The sequence below is a fragment of the Chiloscyllium plagiosum genome, unplaced genomic scaffold (genome assembly GCF_037043375.1).
Source record: "Chiloscyllium plagiosum isolate Xiang-an unplaced genomic scaffold, Cpla_swu_hap1 HiC_scaffold_1, whole genome shotgun sequence".
NCBI classification, from domain to species: Eukaryota; Metazoa; Chordata; class Chondrichthyes; order Orectolobiformes; family Hemiscylliidae; genus Chiloscyllium; species Chiloscyllium plagiosum.
Window position 1 is genome coordinate 17,632,612 of NW_028270139.1, and position 18,848 is coordinate 17,651,459.

An 18,848-nucleotide genomic window follows, 5' to 3' on the forward strand; every position below is an offset into this window, starting at 1 on the left:
GCTGTCCAACAAGTAGCCAAGTATTTGAGCAAGGCCCTGACATTATAGCAAGGAGATCATGCAAGCTAGCAGACCAATGTCACAGCATCATCGAATTGTTACGGTACAAAATGAGGCCACTTGGTCCATCATGCCTGCACTGGCAAATGTCATTTATGTACACAGTGTAGTGTTAGTGGTAACAAACAAGCGAAATGTTGGAGAAGCAGAACTTTTTCTATTCATTTGTAATGCCATGTCAATGCACTTACCATTTGGCATCAACCGTACATTGTATTCTGAAAGCGTTAGCCAGCCTATCACAGCAAATATTTCTCTTGTTTTGCAAGTTCTTTGGCAACTGGATATTTTGAGGTTCTTTTGAATAATGGTTCTGTAATGATCAAAGTACATATTGGTGCTACATATCAGGACATACTGATCATGTGTCCAAGGTGTATGGCAGCTTGTAAGAATCTGAATGCATCAAATATTAGGATTATTGTGACCTTCACTTTGATTGAGAAGGCAGTTTGGTTCTTTGAGTTAATCCTTAGAACTATATCGAGTATTCTGCACAACTGCATTATAGTCTTATGTAAGAGCCTTAGCTATGGTCCTGTGCCTGTAGTGAATGAATATAGATATGCATAAAGATGTGACAAGAAGATAGATATTAGTGTATAGTTTCATATTGAAGAATGAATATACATCATTCACAGCATGTGAACAATGATGAATGCCTTTCATGTGCTGGCAAAGACTTAGATGAAGAGCGGGTTATAGCAAATGATGAAAGAAGATGGGTTCCATGCTGACAGTTCCTGACTGTGCTTCTTTTCAATTCTATCCCAATGCCAACCTTTATTCTTTTCCTGTAGTCTTCAAGATATTTTCTAATCAACCTATGCAGGGGATGTTACTATGTGCCTCTGGAACACATAACACATCAACCAGGCTCCCTAGTTCAGGGATAGCAACACTACAACAGTGCCACAAAAGCCCTCCTGCCTCTCCCCTTCTGTCCGTGACTGCAGGAGAACCCTTGTTTCAACATGGATAGTTTTCAACTTGCTCTATAAATTGAAGCTACAAATTGAAGCCAAACATACAGAACACATTCTCTGAACCCTGCCTTCTCTGTCTTTTTAACAGTTCAGACTCTGCTTAATTTTATCTCCGGTGCTATCAGAACTGTATTTTTCTGGTGGACCACAACATGCACATTGTCAGTCTTTCTGTTGTTATCAGTTTAAAGCATCCTATTGAAACCTATCAACTTGTCTGTTGTTGTTAACCATCTGAGTTTCAGGACTGTGAGTCAGTGCACTGATACTGTCTCTGTTTATTTTGATGCCACGTTGTGAGTATTTCATCACATTCCTGACTGAACCTTGTGAATGACTTGTTAGGAATTAAGTCCTCATCAAAGGACATAGAGTCACTAGCCTGCTCTTGAAACTATAGCATTCAAAATGGGCAGAACATTGGCACAGCAGTTAGCACTGCTGCTTCACAGCGCCAGAGACCCGGGTTCAATTCCCACCTCAGGCGACTAACTGTGTGGAGTTTGCACATTCTCCCCGTGTCTATGTGGGTTTCCTCCGGGTGCTCCGGTTTCCTCCCACAGTCCAAAAATGTGCAGGTTAGGTGAATTGGCCATGCTAAGTTGCCCGTAGTGTTAGGTGTAGGGGAATGGGTCTGGGTGAGTTGCGCTTTGGCGGGTCAGTGTGGACTTGTTGGGCCAAAGGGCCTGTTTCCACTCTGTAAGTAATCTAAGTAAAATCTAGATAATGTTAACTCCAAGGTGTTGATGCTGGAAGAATCAGCAATAAGGTTATAAATTAAATAGAAGACACAGTTGTAATGGTCACTACCTTCAGGCCACATTTGGAATGGTTGGTAGGAGCTGCTTTATTATCAGAAGACTTATGAATGGAATTCAAGGTTGTGGAATCCAACAGTACCCACACTTCCTGACTTTGACATAGGGGGAAAGTCATTGATGAAACAGTTGCAGGTGGTTAGGACACCTTAAGCAATGAAGCACTCTGCTGCAATGATTCTCCTGCCTCAGCCACAAGTCTGTCAGGTATAATGCCAGCCTCTAAAAGGTTTCCTGCAAGAATTATTGGTATTTTTGCTCATACTTCTTGATGCAATGCTGCTTTGGTTTCTCTGCAACCTCTAGCAATTAACTATTATATCTGGAACAACAAACTTTGATATATTTGTACACAGCAGTGGTGAAGATTACAGAACACAGTGTGCAACTTTAGACCACCCAGAAAGACATCAAAGCCTTTAAGAACTCAGAATCTTGGATTCATTGGGCTGTTCTCAAGAATGGAAAGATACAACTGAGAAAAAAGACTTGAGTACTGTAAGATGAAATTACTTACAGTGGATAGTTGGGTCTGAAATTCATACGTCCTACAAAATATAAGTTATAATATTTCCCAGCTAAGTTGTCAGCACTGGAAGCACTACCTCCGCAGGCAGCTTGTCTATTTTCAGATAATAAATTTCCAATCATTTACTTTGCTTGTTGTGGCCTAATGGCAACTTATGAGGGATTATAAGAAAAATCTGTTTACACTGGTTGTTATCACTTTAATATTCTCAATAGAGATTAGATGTAATCTGTTGACGTAAAGAATGTCAAGGCAGGGAATGCTCTGCCGCAAGTAGTAGTTGAGGCTGATACAATGAAATGTTTTAAAGCCAAATGAATTAAAATTTGAAGAGAAAAATGCAGGGTTATATGAAGAGAATAGAGCTGCAGGATGGGTTTTGGACTGCTGCAGATATGTCTTTTGCTTTTAAATTACAAATTAGAACATTCGGTGCAACGGCGGTGCAATCAATTGCCTGATTGATTTATGATGTTGTTAAAATTGAATTTCCCAAGACAATGCCATGGTAATAATGAATAGTAATAATGCACAGCACGTAACAGCTTTGAATGATTCAACTGAAGAAATGGTCTATGGCATTTTCATCAGTTTGGGTTTTAGACAGTGTTAAAATGGATGTTTACAGTCTTTTAAGAGGGTTAGAAAGGACAATAACCTTTGAAATTAATTGATTTTAAACAAGTTGTTGGAGGGAATCCTGAGGGACAGGATGTATGTGTATTTGGAAAGGCAAGGACTGATTAGGGATAGTCAACATGGCTTTGTGCATGGGAAATCATGTCTCACAAACTTGATTGAGTTTTTTGAAGAAGTAACAAAGAGATTTATGAGTGCAGAGCAGTAGATGTGATATATATGGACTTCAGTAAGGTGTTCGACAAGGTTCCCCATGGGAGACTGGTGAGCAAAGTTAGATCTCATTGAATACAGAGAGAACTCTCCATTTGGATACAGAACTGGCTCAAAGGTAGAAGACAGAGGGTGGTGGTAGAGGGTTGTTTTTCAGGTTGGAGGCCTGTGACCAATGGAGTGCCACAATGATCAGTGCTGGGTCCACTACTTTTTGTCATTTACATAAATGATTTGGATGTGAGCATAAGAGGTATAGAACATAGAACATAGAACAATACAGCACAGAACAGGCCCTTCGGCCCACGATGTTGTGCCGAACTTCTAACCTAGATTAAGTACCCATCCATGTACCTATCCAAATGCCGCTTAAAGGTCGCCAATGATTCCGACTCCACCACTCCCACGGGCAGCGCATTCCATGCCCCCACCACTCTCTGGGTAAAGAACCCACCCCTGACATCTCCCCTATACCTTCCACCCTTCACCTTAAATTTATGTCCCCTTGTAACACTCTGTTGTACCTGGGGAAAAAGTTTCTGACTGTCTACTCTATCTATTCCTCTGATCATCTTATAAACCTCTATCAAGTCACCCCTCATCCTTCGCCGTTCCAACGAGAAAAGGCCGAGAACTCTCAACCTATCCTCGTACGACTTCCTCTCCATTCCAGGCAACATCCTGGTAAATCTTCTCTGCACCCTCTCCAAAGCTTCCACATCTTTTCTAAAGTGAGGCGACCAGAACTGCACACAGTACTCCAACTGTGGCCTAACCAAAGTCCTGTACAGCTGCAACATCACTTCACGACTCTTGAATTCAATCCCTCTGCTAATGAACGATAATACTCCATAGGCCTTCTTACAAACTCTATCCACCTGAGTGGCAACCTTCAAAGATCTATGTACATAGACCCCAAGATCCCTCTGTTCCTCCACCTGACTAAGAACCCTACCATTAACCATGTATTCCGCATTCTTATTTGTTCTTCCAAAATGGACAACCTCACACTTGGCAGGGTTGAACTCCATCTGCCACTCCTCAGCCCAGCTCTGCATCATATCTAAGTCCCTCTGCAGCCGACAACAGCCCTCCTCACTGTCCACAACTCCACCTATCTTCGTATCATCTGCAAATTTACTGACCCACCCTTCAACTCCCTCATCTAAGTCATTAATAAAAATTACAAACAGCAGAGGACCCAGAACTGATCCCTGCGGAACTCCACTTGTAACTGGGCTCCAGGCTGAGTATTTACCATCTACCACCACTCTCTGCCTTCGACCGGTTAGCCAGTTTTCTATCCAATTGGCCAAATTTCCCTCTATCCCATGCCTCCTGACTTTCCGCATAAGCCTACCATGGGGAAGGCTTATAGTTAGTAAGTTTGCTGATGACACCAAACTTGGAGGTGTAGTGGATAGCGAAGAAGGTTACCTCAGATTACACCGGGATCTTGATCGATGGGCCAATGGGCTGAGATGTGGCAAATGGAGTTTAGTTTAGATAAATGTGAGGTGCTGCATTTTGGGAAAGCAAATCTTAGCAGGACTTATACACTTAATTAGATTAGAATAGATTTCCTACAGTGTGGAAACAGGCCCTTCAGCCCAACAAGTCCACACCTACCCTCTGATGAGTAACCCACCCAGCCCCATTTCCCTCTAACTAATGCATCTAACACAATGGGCAATTTAACATAGCCAATTCACCTGACCTGCACATTTTTGGACTGTGGGAGGAAACCAGAGCACCCGGAGGAAACCCACGCAGACACGGGGAGAATGTACAAACTCTACACAGACAGTCACCTGAGGCTGGAATCGAACCTGGGACCCTGGTGCTGTGAGGCAGCAGTGCTAACCTCTGTCTGTGCCATCGTGCCTAAGATCCTAGGGAGTGTTGATGAACAAAGGTCAACCTGGGAGAATGAATAGTTGCTTATGGGACAGTTAGTGAGTGACGACTGTTTTTCTCTTTCTCTCTGGGCTCCATCCTCACCTATTGTTTCCCCTCCCCCTCCCCCCTTTTAAATGTTGTGATTGTGATAGGTTGGTGAGAAATGTAGAGTGGATAGGTGGGGAGGAAGTTGGACAGGTAGGTCAGATCTCCCCTTCCCAGATCCAACTCTCCAACTTGGCTCTGCCCTCTTGATCTGACCTACATTTCCAAATTCCTTCCCACTTATCTGCACATTTCCTACCACAATCACCTCGTACCTTCACTCACCTATCACGATCCCAATTGCCTTCCCCTCTCCCACCTATTTATTTCTCAGTTTCCTTCTCCCCCCACACCCCCAAAGTCCTGATGAGAGGTTAAGCGTAAAATGTTAACTCTCTTGCTCCTCAGGTGCTGCCTGCTCAATACCACCTCCCTAGTGATTGTAATTTCACCAAGTTCCTCCTTTCCATCTACCTCCTTATTTACAGTGCTGTTTGTATGTTTTTTGAATCCACAGTGAAGACAGAAGCAAATTATTCTTTCATTTTATTCATAATTTCCTATTATCCATGGTTCATGCCCGATTCTCACTCCACAGGGCTATTACTTACTTTACTTACTAACTTCCTTTTCTAACAGAAACTGTTGCTATACATTTTCAGGTTTATTGCTACCTTCCTCTCATTCTAATTTTTTTTCTCCTGATTGATCTTTTAGTCACAGAGTCGTAGAGATGTACAGTACAGAAACAGACCCTTCGGTACCAGCCTCCAACACTTCTTCCGGCAACTCATTTCATACACGCACCACCCTCTGCGTGAAAATGTTTCCCCTTCGGTCCCTTTGAAATCTTTCCCCTTTCACCTTAAACCTATGCCTTCTAGTTTTGGACTCCCCCACCACAAGGAAAAGACCATGTCTAATTACCCTCTCCATGCCCCTCATGATTTTATAACCTCTATAAGGTGACCCGTCAGCCTCCAACGCTCCTGGGAAAACAGCTCCAATTTATTCAGTCTGTCCCTATAGTTGCCAGAGATATTTGAAACCAGACAGCAAAAGCAGCAGTTATGCAGCTTACTGCTGGGTCAGACAGCTGTGTAGGTTGCTTATTTTCTTTGAATCACTGTCCATGGAGTCACTACTCTTCATCTGTCTTCCTCCTTTCTAAAGTGCCATTGTTTTGATCTTTTTGTTCCAAAACAGTGCAACAGCTTATGAAACAGTAATTACTGCCCATAGAATTTGAGACAATCAGCTCCAGTGCTACAAATATCTGAAAAAAAGAGCATCTCTTTACAGCCACAAATTTTACCCCCCCATTCTCCGCTACTGAAAAATTAGGTCCAAACCTTGAATTCTTGAAGAGAAAATGCAAGGGAACGAATATAATTAGCAGTTTAAATAAAGCTGATTCTGAATAAGCCTATTGCTGCAGTTCGGGGTCAATGTGAAATGATTTTCGTAGATGCTAAAAATGAAAAGCATACTTGGTATTAAAATGGAAGGCCAAAAAGTGGAAAAAATAGAAGTAATAAATATTCAACCTGAATTAATTGGCATTAGCAGCATCTGAAGTTTTTGCCATCATATTCAGATTGTACACATAGAGGGATAGGGTTGTGTTTCCAATTCCAAAGGAGCATATACTCGCACCTCTTCTCAGGGTTACTGATTTGTCTAGGCACAGTGAATGTCAGAAAGTCAACAGGTCATACTATGTCAAAGCATGTCTGTTTCAGAAATTGTTCTCCCTCTAAATGTATTGAAGGAGAACCAGGCAGCTTCATTAGATATGTGGCCACCAAACCATGCTATTATCTTATACTCACTTCAACTTAAGTGAAGACTGAGGGAAAGCCCCCCTCAGATTGCCAAGATACCCCACTGGTCATTGGCTGCCACTCAGAAAAAGACCCATTTATTCTTTTTGTTTCTGTCTGCTATCATGTCCGTGCACAAACCCCAGTCTCATGTGCTTTAACTTTTCATGCTGATTTCTTGTACAAGACCTTTCAAAAGCATTCTAAAATGCTAAGTAAACCACATCTGCTGGCTTCACTTAACTCTGCCAGGTGTGTCTTGAAAAATTCCAGTAGATTTGCCAAGCCCTTTCATAAATCCACATTGACTCTGTCTGATCCTTTTGTAAGTGCTCTCCTACTAAAACTTTTGTGATGCACTCTGGCATTTTCTTTACTACTGATGTCAGATAATCCAGTCTATAATTTCCTGTTTGCTCTCTGCCTCGTTTTTTAAATAATGGGGTTATTTTAGGTGCCTTCCAATCCAAAGGAACTGTTGCACGGTCTATAGAATCTTGAAAGATGACAACCAGCGCACCCAATATTTCTACAACCACTTCTTTAACTGCTGGGATATAGATTACTGGGACTTATCTTCGTTTAATCCCACGATTTCCCCAACACTGTTTACCTACTGATACTGATTTCCTTTAGTTCTTCACTCTCACTAGACCCTGGAACTCCCAACATTTTTAGGGCATTATTTGCGTTAGTCTGCCTTCTCTTTGGTCCCAATTGTAACTTCCCCTGTTTCTCATTGTGCAGGACGCAGATTTACCTTCTTCTAAGCTCAAAGTTTTTTTTTCAACCCAAAACACCACAACTTAAGTAGCATTTTTAATACAAAGAATCACATGACATTGAACAGTTGACCACAATTCCAAAAGAACTGCGGATGCAGAAATGAAAAACATGAGTTGCTGGACGAAATTCAGCATATCTGGAAGCATCCGTGGAGAGAAAACAGAGTTAACATTTCAGATACAGTGAGGCTTCTTTAGAACCGATTGTAATGAGAAAAAGATTGGTAGAAATGTTGAACCTGGGCGGGGAAGGATTTGGAGGAGTAAACAATAAGCGGACAAGGAGCCCAGAGAAAGGGAGGACAAAAGTTGGGTAAAGGTCAACCTCACAGCATCAACAGCTGCTAATGGGGACCATTAGTAGCTGACAACGGGTTGGATGTGGTAGCAGACCATTTTATGACAAGGCCTAGTCTGTGGGATTTGGTGTTAAAACATGGGAGAAGCATTTCAGGCCCGAAAATTATCGAAGCTGATATTCAGACCAGAAGACTGCAGCATCCCCAAGTGGGAAATGAGGTGCTGTTCTTCCAGCTTGCACTGAGCTTCACTGGAGCACTGCAGACGGCCTGACAGAGAGATGTCAGCTGGGGACCACAGTGGTGAGTTGAAGTAGTGGCCAATTGGAAGCTCCAGGTCATACTTAAAGGAAGAATGAAATTGCCCCATAAAGGTGTCACCCTGTTTGCATTTTGTCACCCCAGTGAAGAGGAGACCACATGAGCAACAAATACAGTGGACCAGATAGAGCGAAGTGCAAGTAAGTTGTTACTTCACTTGGAATGTATGTCTGGAGCCTTGGGCATTGAGGAGGGACAAACTAAACAGACAAGTGTTACCCCTTCTGCAATTAGATGGGAAGGTGCCGTGGGGCTGTGGGGACACTTTGGGAATGGAGGAGGAGTGGACAAGCGTGCCCTGGAGGGAATAATCCCCACAGAAAGCTTACAAGATGTGGCGGAAATGGCGGTTAATGACCTTTTAGATGTGAATGCTAAGGTGTACTAGATTAGGACAAGGGGGACCCTATCGCTGTCTTGGAAAGGAAGAGAGGGAGGGAGGGCCGAAGTGCGGGAGATAGTCAGACCCAGCGGGAGGGCCCTAACAACCACGGGAATCCTTGACTGAGAAAGAAAATGGATATTTTCAATGCCATCTTGTTGAAATCGGCATCATCGGGACAGATGCAACCGAGACGGAGGAACTGGAAGAATGGGATAGAGTCTATACAGGAAGCAGAAAGTGAGGATATGTAGTCAAGGTAACTGTGGGAGTCGGTGGATTTGTGGTGAATATTGGTGTCCAACCTATCACCAGAAATGGAAGCAGAGATGTTGAGGCAAGGAAGGGAGGAATCAGAGATGAACCAGCTAAAGGTGAGAGCAGGAAGCAAAATTGATAAACTTTTCCAATACTGCCTGAGAGGGAGGCAGAAGTAATGACGTCATTGGTGTGCAGGAGAAAGATTTGAGAGTGGAGCCCAGAGTAGAACTGGAACAAAGAATGTTCCACATACCCCACAAAGAGACGGGGATAACTGGGGCCCATTCGGGTACCCATGGCCACCTTTTTGACCTGAAGAAAGAGGAAGGATTTAAAGAAGTTGTCCGAAGTGAGGACAAGCTTGGCCGGGTGGAGGGGGGTGGTGTTGGATCAGATAGTTCAGGCCTTTCTTCCAGGAATAAGAGGAGATCCCTGAGACCATCCTGATGGGGGATGGACATTCATGATGAAAAGGAGGTGGCTGGAGCCTGCAAACAGGAAATTCTGAAACTTGCATAAAGTGTCAGAAGAATCGTGGATGTAAGCAGAATGGGATTGAACTAGGAGAGCAAAAATCATGTCAAGGTAGGAATAGATTAGTTCTGTGAGGCAGGAGCAAGCAGAAACAATGGTTTGCCAAGCCAATCCTGTTTGTGGATTTTAGGAAGAAGGTATAAGTGGGTTGTGCAGATTTGGGAGACTATGAGCTTGGAGGCAGTAGGGGGAGAACATCAGATGAAATGCTATTAATGACCATTGTAGAAACAATGGCCTGGTGTTCAATAGTGGGGTCAATGTCCAGGGGAAATAGGAGGAGATATCTGAGAGCTAGTGCTCAGCCACTGCAATGTCGAAGTCAGTACGCCAGACGACAATAGCATCAACTTTGTCAGCAGGCTTGAGTCAAGGTTAGATCTGAGAGCGCGGAGTGCATCAGAGACCATTGTTCCAGTTGTCTTAGAACTTCCTGAACCCTTGCCAGTAGAAATGCCAGCAAACAAGTTGTGCCCAAAGATGACAGAGCAATTACTGCCAACGTTTCCACAGAAAATATAATAATTCATAAACAGCAAATGGTGCCTGTGGATTCTCAGACCAAAATTATAGGTTTGAATCTGAGCATAAATTACACTTTCTGAAACTTTTATATATATTGAAATTTTTTTTACTCTTACAAAAAAGCTAAAAGTTATAAAAGTACAGAAATACAGAAAAATAGAAATAATATCACATTATTATGTTACAGTAATTTTAACAATAAACTGCCTACTACTCTTCAAGATATAATCATCTCATATTTACTTTATTTAACCCACATGAAAATAAACTCAAATTAAATTAAATAGTATTAAATTGAAATATAATCCAATAAAATAAAATTAAATTACACTACATTACTCCACTTGCTGCATTTCCACCGAAGCTCCCATCCAGGGAAGCAACGGCTGTTATACCCGTATTTACTAGGCCTCCCCCGCCACAGGGGACCCCGGACTACCATATACGGCCCTCATGGCTAAATAAAGGCACTAATCAGTACCGCCAATATGTCCATGTCTATGTATTTTGAAAGGGCCACAACGCCCTATAAAATTGCTTTGTTCCATGGCGCACCATACTTGTCAGATAATCTTGGGGGACATGCTCCATCACAAGTTTATGCCATCCAACAAGACCTGGAAGGTTTTCTAATATCCAATTCATGTAGTTCCTCGCACAGTGTATAAGAATGTTAAATAACCTCTTCCTGTGCCCACCCAGAGAAGGCAGATTCGGTAATCCCAAAAGAAGGGATACTGGATCCTCCTCAACTTCAATTCCCAGGATCTCCTCCAGCTCATACACTATCGCACCCCAATATCCACGAATCTTGTAGCAAGACCTAAAGCAATATGTGATGGTGCCTTGGCTGGTTTTACATTTGGAACACTTCAGAGAAGATCCTTGCTTAAACTTTACTAATCTCTATGGTGCCATATGGGCCCTGTGAAGGATCTTCAATTGCATCGCTTGTGCTTTATTGCATATTAAAATTTTCTTTACATTCCCCCATATATCCTTCCATGTTTCCAATGAGATTTCTTCCCCTAACTCCTGATTCCAGGTCCCATGGAGTCTCCATATCCCCCAAGGCAATCCCTCTCTGTAGATGGTATATGGTACTAACTGAGAGAGTGCCCCACATCGGAGCACTCTTCTCTCTATATCTGAGCCAAGAACATGGTCTTCTTCTGTATATAATCCCTAACCTGAAAGTATTTGAAAAGGTTCCTATTAGGAATCCTGCATTTCTGACTTAATTGGTTGAAAGACATCAAGACCTCTCCCTTGAATAAACCTCACAAACAGGAGATTCCCTTACCCTCCCATGCTCTAAAGCCGGAGTCCATTGACCCCGATCTAAATCCCGGGGCTCCCACTAAAGGGGTGAATGATGAAGTCTTAAGCAAATTGCCCTCACTCTGCCACATTATCCTCCAAGCTTTCACCATAATTAAGATAATTGGGGTCTCACAGCGCCTAGCCACAGATCTCATCTTATCTATAAACAGTAAGTTGATGAGGGGACATCTTGCCTGCGAGGCCTCAACATCAAGCCGTATCAACCTCGAGTCCTTACCCACCCAGTCACCCATATATGATAGCAGGATGCCTATTTGGTATCTCTTCAGATCTGGGAGATCCACCCCCAAATCAGCTTGGTAAATTTAATTAGGGGGCACCTATGGCACCAAATAGAGGATCCAAGCCACCCAGCAAACCTCCACGGCACCTCATTGGATAAAATAACTGAAGAAGAGCATTCATTTTAATCAAGGCTATACGGCCTAACCATGATATGGGTAGCCCCTCCCACCACTGCAAGTCTTGCTTTATTCTCGCAAACAATTGTACAAAGTTAGTTCTGTACAGCTGACTGCAGGTCGGGGTAATAAAAGGTCCCAGCCAGAGAAAACCTTTCTGTGATCATCTAAAAGGAAACTGTATTCTGTACTCCAGCTTCAGTATTTCCACCAATCCTCCCCAGCTTGACTTCCGACTGATTTATCCCTTTATCCTGAAAATCTGCTGAATAATATAATGTTTTGTATTAGACAGGGTACGGACTTTTCCAGGTTAGCCAGAAACAGAAGGACATTATCCGCATAAAGAGTAATTTTGTGTCCCCCAATTCCCACCTTTGGTACCACTATTTCAGGGTCCTTTCGGATGGCCTTCACCAATGGTTCAATTACCAAGGTAAATGGCAGTGGCAAGAGAGGGCACCCCTGTCAGCTGCCTCTCCCCACACTAAAACTGCTCGATTTAAACCCATTCGTGATAACCGCTGCCTTGGCGTCTCTATATAACACTGCCACCTACTGGCGAAGGACTCCCCCCTCCCAGGCAAACCAGAACATCAAAGAGATATGACCATTCCACCCGATCAAAAGCCTTTTCTGCATCCAGGGCGACCACCAAGCCTCAATACCCACCTGATATTGGAGGAGCTGGGGCCTTTGATAAAACCCATCTGGTCCTCTTTCATAATAACGGGTAACATCTTTTCCAACCTCGCAGCCACCACCTTTGATAAAATTTTGAAGGATACAGTCAATAATGAGACAGATCTGTATGACACACTCTCCTCAGGGTCTTTCCTCCTTCTTTAAAATAAGGGAGATATTGCCCTCCCTAAGTGGGGTTGGAAGGCAGTCTTGGCTATAAGAATGACTATATATCCCCAGAAGTGGTTCAGTTAACATGTGTGTAAGCCAAATGTAAAATTCACTCGGGAACCCGTCTGGACCGGGTGCCTTGCCACCTTGGAGCTGCCTTACCGCCTCTTGCCTCATACTGTCAGAGGTGCATTTAAAAGGGAGGCCTGATCGGCGTTTATACCGGGGAGGTCCAGGTTTTCAAAAAAAGATTCCATTCTTGCCACACCATCCTCACAGCCCTCCGAACGGTCAAACTCCTGATGAAGGGCTTTTGCCCAAAACATCGATTTGGAAGCTCCTTGGATGCTGCCTGAACTGCTATGCTCTTCCAGCACCACTAATCCAGAATAGAACCCCTGAAATCTGGCATTAATCTTTTTCAGCTCGTGAGTGATCTTGCCAGTTTTTCCCAAAATGGACACAATGGACTGCGAAGTAATTTTCTTCCTTCAAACAGCCTTTGCTGTGCAAAGGAGACCCGTCTCCTCACCGTTTGTGTGTGCACTGAGTCCAGAGCAGCCTGGAGAGCCGGGACCCATTGTAACTTAACCACAGATGGTCTGTTACAATATGCCACTCGGCTGGCTTCAGCTGGGCCTCAAGCATCCGCTGCTGCTCTTCCGTCTGCCTCTTTCTCATTGTTGAGTATGAAATAATCAGACTCCTTAAAAAAGCCTTGGTGATCTCCCAAAGTACCAATGGATTACTGGTGTCCGGATTGATGTTGCAAAAAGCCCTCAACTCCCTTGTAATGTACTGCACAAAGTTGCCATCCTTCAACAGAAATGGATCCATGCGCCAGTGCTGTGTGTCTATTCCACTATCCTTAGTTTTAACATCCAAGTACACTGCTGCATGGTCCGAATTAGTTATGTTCCCAATCCTGAAAGCTAACACCAAGTCCAAACAAACCAATGGAACAAAAAACATATCCACTCTTGTGTGGCACTTGTGCAGGTTGCAGTAAAAGGTAAAATCCCTTCCATTAGGGTGGAGACACCTCCACACATCCACTGGTCCCAACTCCTTACGCAAGTCCTAACTTTCTATACTGCAGAGGTGTACCCACATTTTCTGAAACTTAATGGCACACAAAACCATTGATAAGAAAGAAAAATAAATTCATAATTAATCTCAGAAAAGAGCAAAGCTTTCTTCCAATGTCATTCACATAAGAACACTTTTAGGGCTGATTTCTTTCCTATGAGATTTGATTTGAAAGCAGAAGAGATCTATATGATTTAAAGAGTTTATTTCAGTATTTTTCTCATATCCAGTCATTGCATTTCTGCATGCTGATTGAGTTTGGAAAAGTTTTGATTCTGTATTGAAATATGTGGTTGAACAATTTCCAGCCGATTCAGTAGATTGTCTCCATCCTAGTGAATAAAGTATTGGGTGAGGTACGGTATTGCAGCAAAGAAAATAGAAAAGGGTGTTATTGCACTAGATTGACTCCAGTTTTCACTAAGATAGTGTTTGTGGTGGTTTCATGCTGAGGATCATCTCACCTTTCATTATGGAGTAGGTGGGAGATGGTGATGAAACGTTGAAGGCAGGCAAATTTGAGAAAGATATTCCCATCATCCTTGAAGACCACCTGATGAAAGAGCAGCACTCTGAAAGCTAGTTTTTTCAAATAAATCTGTTGGACTGTAACCTGGTGTTGTGTGATTTTTAACTTTGTATGCTCCAGTCCAACACCAGCATCTCCAAATCATGACACCCATCATCCTTAGCACTTGACAGTTTGTGATGTTAACTTTGTTACATTTCTTGAATCTGTTGCATAGAGAAAATCATGTCTGCTGGCTTCTTGGTCTTCAAAAACTGGAAGGAGGCATTGAGGAGAAACCCTGTATTCACCTTCCATGTGGCAAACAGGGTTTTCTGTATAATTATCTAAATCAGACTTGTCTCTTTTTGAAGGAAGTTCACAGGATCCCTGAGATCACCTAACATGTATGTTCCTTCCCAAATGAAGGAGATAAGGTTGCGGAACTGTGCCAGGAGTGAATCACTGCCATGTTTCAGGACCTCGGGGATTTCATCTTCTCTAGGGAATTTGTTGAATTTCAGCTGTTGGATGGCTTTTTCATCTTTATTTCAGACCAGTGAGACAGCGACAGATGAGACATTCAAAACAATGACAGAGTTTTTCAATATATTCTCTGCAGTTAGCATTAAATCGCCTCCCAGCTTATCTCTTGGTAGGGCATCAGAACATTGCTGGATACTTCAACAAACCTGCTGATGCATGAAATATCTTGGCTTGTTTCCAACAAAATGGAAGATGTTCATTTGAAAAGGCACCTACCATAGTGAGAGATTTTGTCACCAGCATGCAGAGGCAAAGTCAAGGTACCAGAGCAAGTGTAAACTTCCAAATAACCCACCATTACTTCCATAGCCATCTGTCCTAGATAGGGCAGAATCTGCAGATCATACATTGGACTAATCAGCCACCTCAGTCCCAGCCAACTGGACTGGAAATAAGGCATCCTTGATCCTGTTAGACCACTGTTGGAATATTGTGTGCAATTCTAGTCTCCTTCCTATCCGAAAGACGTAGTGAAACTTGAAAGGGTTCAGGAAAGACTTGCAAGGATGTTGCCGGGGTTGGAGGATTTGAGCTATAGGGAGAGGCCGAACAGGCTGGGGCTGTTTTCCCTGGAGCGTCGAAGGCTGAGGGGTGACCTTAGAGGTTCACAAAATTGAGGGGCATGAATAGGGTGAATAGACAAAGTCTTTTCCCTGGGGTGGGAGAGTCCAGAACTAAGGGGGGTAGGTTTAGGGTGAGAGGGGAAAGATATAAAAGAGACCTAAGGGGCAACATTTTCACAAAGAGGGTGGTATGTGTATGGAATGAGCTCCAGACGTAGTGGTGGAGGCTGGTACAATTGCAACATTTAAAAGGCATTTGGATGGGTATATGAATAGGAAGCATTTGGAGGGATATGGGCCGGGTGCTGGCAGGTGGGACTAGATTGGGTTGGGATATCTAGTCAGCATGGATGGGTTGGACTAAAGGGTCTGTGTCCGTGCTGTACATCTCTATGACTCTAAGAGATTGTTCCATACTGTCATCCATATTTTGAGTGCATTTGTTAAAGTGGAAACTTGCAATACCATCTGTTGCTTGCTTGTTTCATGTTACAAGTTCTTTGCTGTGATCTTTATTTGCTTTTAGATTGATATTGGCCAACTGGAGCTTTGTAAGCATCGTGGTTCTATTTCATGTTCTATTACTTTAATTCTGTCAGGTGTCACAGGTACCTTTGTGAAGAAATGAAAACTTAATATTTAAACTGTCAATGTTAAGCCTAACATGTATCGGGAGGGTTTTTACCCCTAAAGCCACATGTACATTTTAGATGGTTTTTCTCTCTATTTAGTACTGTCAATTTGATCAAATTTAGTTCTTTGGATTATCCTTCTATTGTCATTATTTAGAAACCGAGTCAACAAGGTAATAAAAGCAAGGAAAAGTCTTCAAAAGAAAGCCTTTAAAGAATGTGTTTAACAACTTTGCTTGATGAAAGAGAAAGGTCATAGAGCTGCATTGGTGTTCCATCAATCTCCTGATAGTGGAAGTGTGCATATACCAGGTCCTGACCTTGCAAATGTTTTTTATTGGGCTTGTGACATGTGTCCGCTGCCTATCCTTGCTATTCTGTCAATGTAAGGGGACTATTCCAGGGGATGGAAGACCCTCATCCAGGCATAGTCGGATTGCAATGATTCCCTAGTCCCAAATTTAGGTTTACCTTCAGTGCATGAAAACTTGATCTTATTGTACATATCTATCCACTCTTAAGTTGGGATTCCATAGTATGGTTGGAACCAAGATTCCCAATTACTAGAAAGCAGCCAAATTTTAATATAGAGAATGTGAATAGTTAATCATCCTTTGTAAGGAATATGTGGTGGCATTAAAACTCCTCGTTGCTGAAGGTGGATGAGGGAGCAGCACAGACCTCCACACTGTATTGGATTATAATCATTGAGGCTTTTAGGGTCTTTGTACAGACATAGCATGAAATATCCAATCTTAAGGGAATCGTTCCTAATGGTGCAAACTTCAACAAGCTAAGTAACTAGCTCAACTCTAGCTGCAGAAAATGCTTAATTCCACAACAGTAATAATGGTGGATTTTCTTGGTCGTACAACCAACAATTTAAATTACAATGGGATACCCTACTTCAAAGCTGTCACATTATTTAAAGTTTTGGTCACCTTAACTATCCTTTTTCTTGGTGTCACTCTTTTTATAACTTCCTCTGAAGTACCTTGGGTTGTTTCATTAAAGATATTATCAAAGTAGAAGTTATTGTTGAAAAGGTTGTTCACTGAAGTGTCACTGAGCAGGGCAAACTGTGTATGTTTTCTCAATTATTTTAGTAGGGAATGAATGTGCAATGTAATGGTTTCTTCAGTGGTATTAATGGGGAACACTTTTGATAATGAGTCATTGCACTCAGGTAATTGACATAGTCTATTTTGTGCAGCTTCACATGAACGAACATTCCCCCATTGTTCCTAGTGAATTAGTAGCACCATGCTCCAATACTCTATTAGTTATCAAATTAAAGAAAAAGATTGTTCTGTACAAAATCTTCCCATTGTCTCAGATTTTAATTTTATAAACAAATGTGCTCATTTTACCGCAGTACAGAATAATTAGCATTTGTGTATGTATTTTGTAAGCTTTGTATCATATTTATTTAATGGCTGCAGCTTTGCATTTTTATCATTTGATCATCTGGCAACCTTTTCACATAACATGTTAAATACATTCTAGAGCCACCCTGCCAGATGGAACTAAACAATATTCAAAGACAACAACGAGGAAAGAAATTGCTTGGTGAGTTCTGGGTTTTATTTTGAACTACCTGTATTTTAAACAATGGAAATAATGTGAAAAGACATGAACCAACAAAACTTCTTCAGATAAGTTACCAAATGTTTTGGGATATACTTCATATTGTTATAATTATTTTAGCTTTTTCCAATATATTGATCAGGCAATGAATTTATGTTATTCTGAAGAAATGAAGAGTATTAGTTATTAAGTGATTGCATTATGTATTTTTAAAAATATTAAGTGCATGCTTTTGTCAATACCCACACCAGCTGAAGTTATCATGAAGGACAGTCCTTCTCTACCCCTCACCTCACCTGAGGTATGGTGACCCTCAGGTTAAACCATCACCAGTCATATCTCTCTCTCTCTCTCCCCCCCCCCCCCCCCCCCCCCCCCCCACACACACACACACACATGAAAGAGCAGCCCGATGGTCTGATAAGACTATGGTGGTTTCACTTTTGTTATATGCATATCAGTGTTTTTAGTTTAATAGTTTTCTTAACCTAATATTTACAATACATATTTGCTGGGTTCTATTTATTTGAAAATTTTGCTCTCGCAATAATACACCAATTGCTTGTGTTGAATCAATGTTTCTTTGTTCAACAATTTATACAAAGTGATATAACTTTGAGCATTAATTGTTGCAACCGAAATCAGGTGACTGGTGAGAGTTCATTTTACACCTTACGTTTCCAGAGGGTGGGACCAGTGGAAGGGACATGCATGAAAGAAAGCGATTGATTATGGAGGGTACCAGGCAGGACCAGCTGTATGAACAATGTTTTATTCCTAACTATTCATGCTGATACAGCCATGCCTACACACCCATGTCTGCCAAAGGAAGTGACCAGCCCCTGTTTTGATGGCAAATGAATACATAGGAAGGTCTGACAGAGTCTGGTCATACAGATTAGACATAGGAAATGTTTCATGCAACTCGTCTTACATGTATGCTACCCATTTCTTCCATTTATGACAGTAGGAGTAATTGCCATTGGAAAACCTGTTGATGCTGATAATGGCAAGCAAGCCAAAAAAGGAAAATATTTATGACAGTAGAATGATTCAACAGAAGTGTATAAATGTTTTCCATTTATGTTGGTGGTTTCCTTATAATTTAAATTCCATTTAATTCAGAATTTTCATCCCTAATACTCATTTTCCCCATACATCAAATTCAAAACACTTGACCTATATTACCAACTTCACCTTATAT

At 42.0% G+C, this 18,848-nt stretch overlaps 1 protein-coding gene across 2 annotated transcripts in view; it reads left to right on the forward strand.

Moving 5' to 3' along the window:
• spock3 (SPARC (osteonectin), cwcv and kazal like domains proteoglycan 3) overlaps positions 1-18,848 on the forward strand; it is a 560,650-nt gene that overhangs the window by 532,886 nt on the left and 8,916 nt on the right. For both annotated transcript variants that reach the window (XM_043698527.2, XM_043698526.2), the window contains exon 10: positions 17,564-17,626. In XM_043698527.2, coding sequence (XP_043554462.2) covers positions 17,564-17,626 — 63 coding nt within the window. The remainder of the gene's footprint in view (positions 1-17,563; positions 17,627-18,848) is intronic.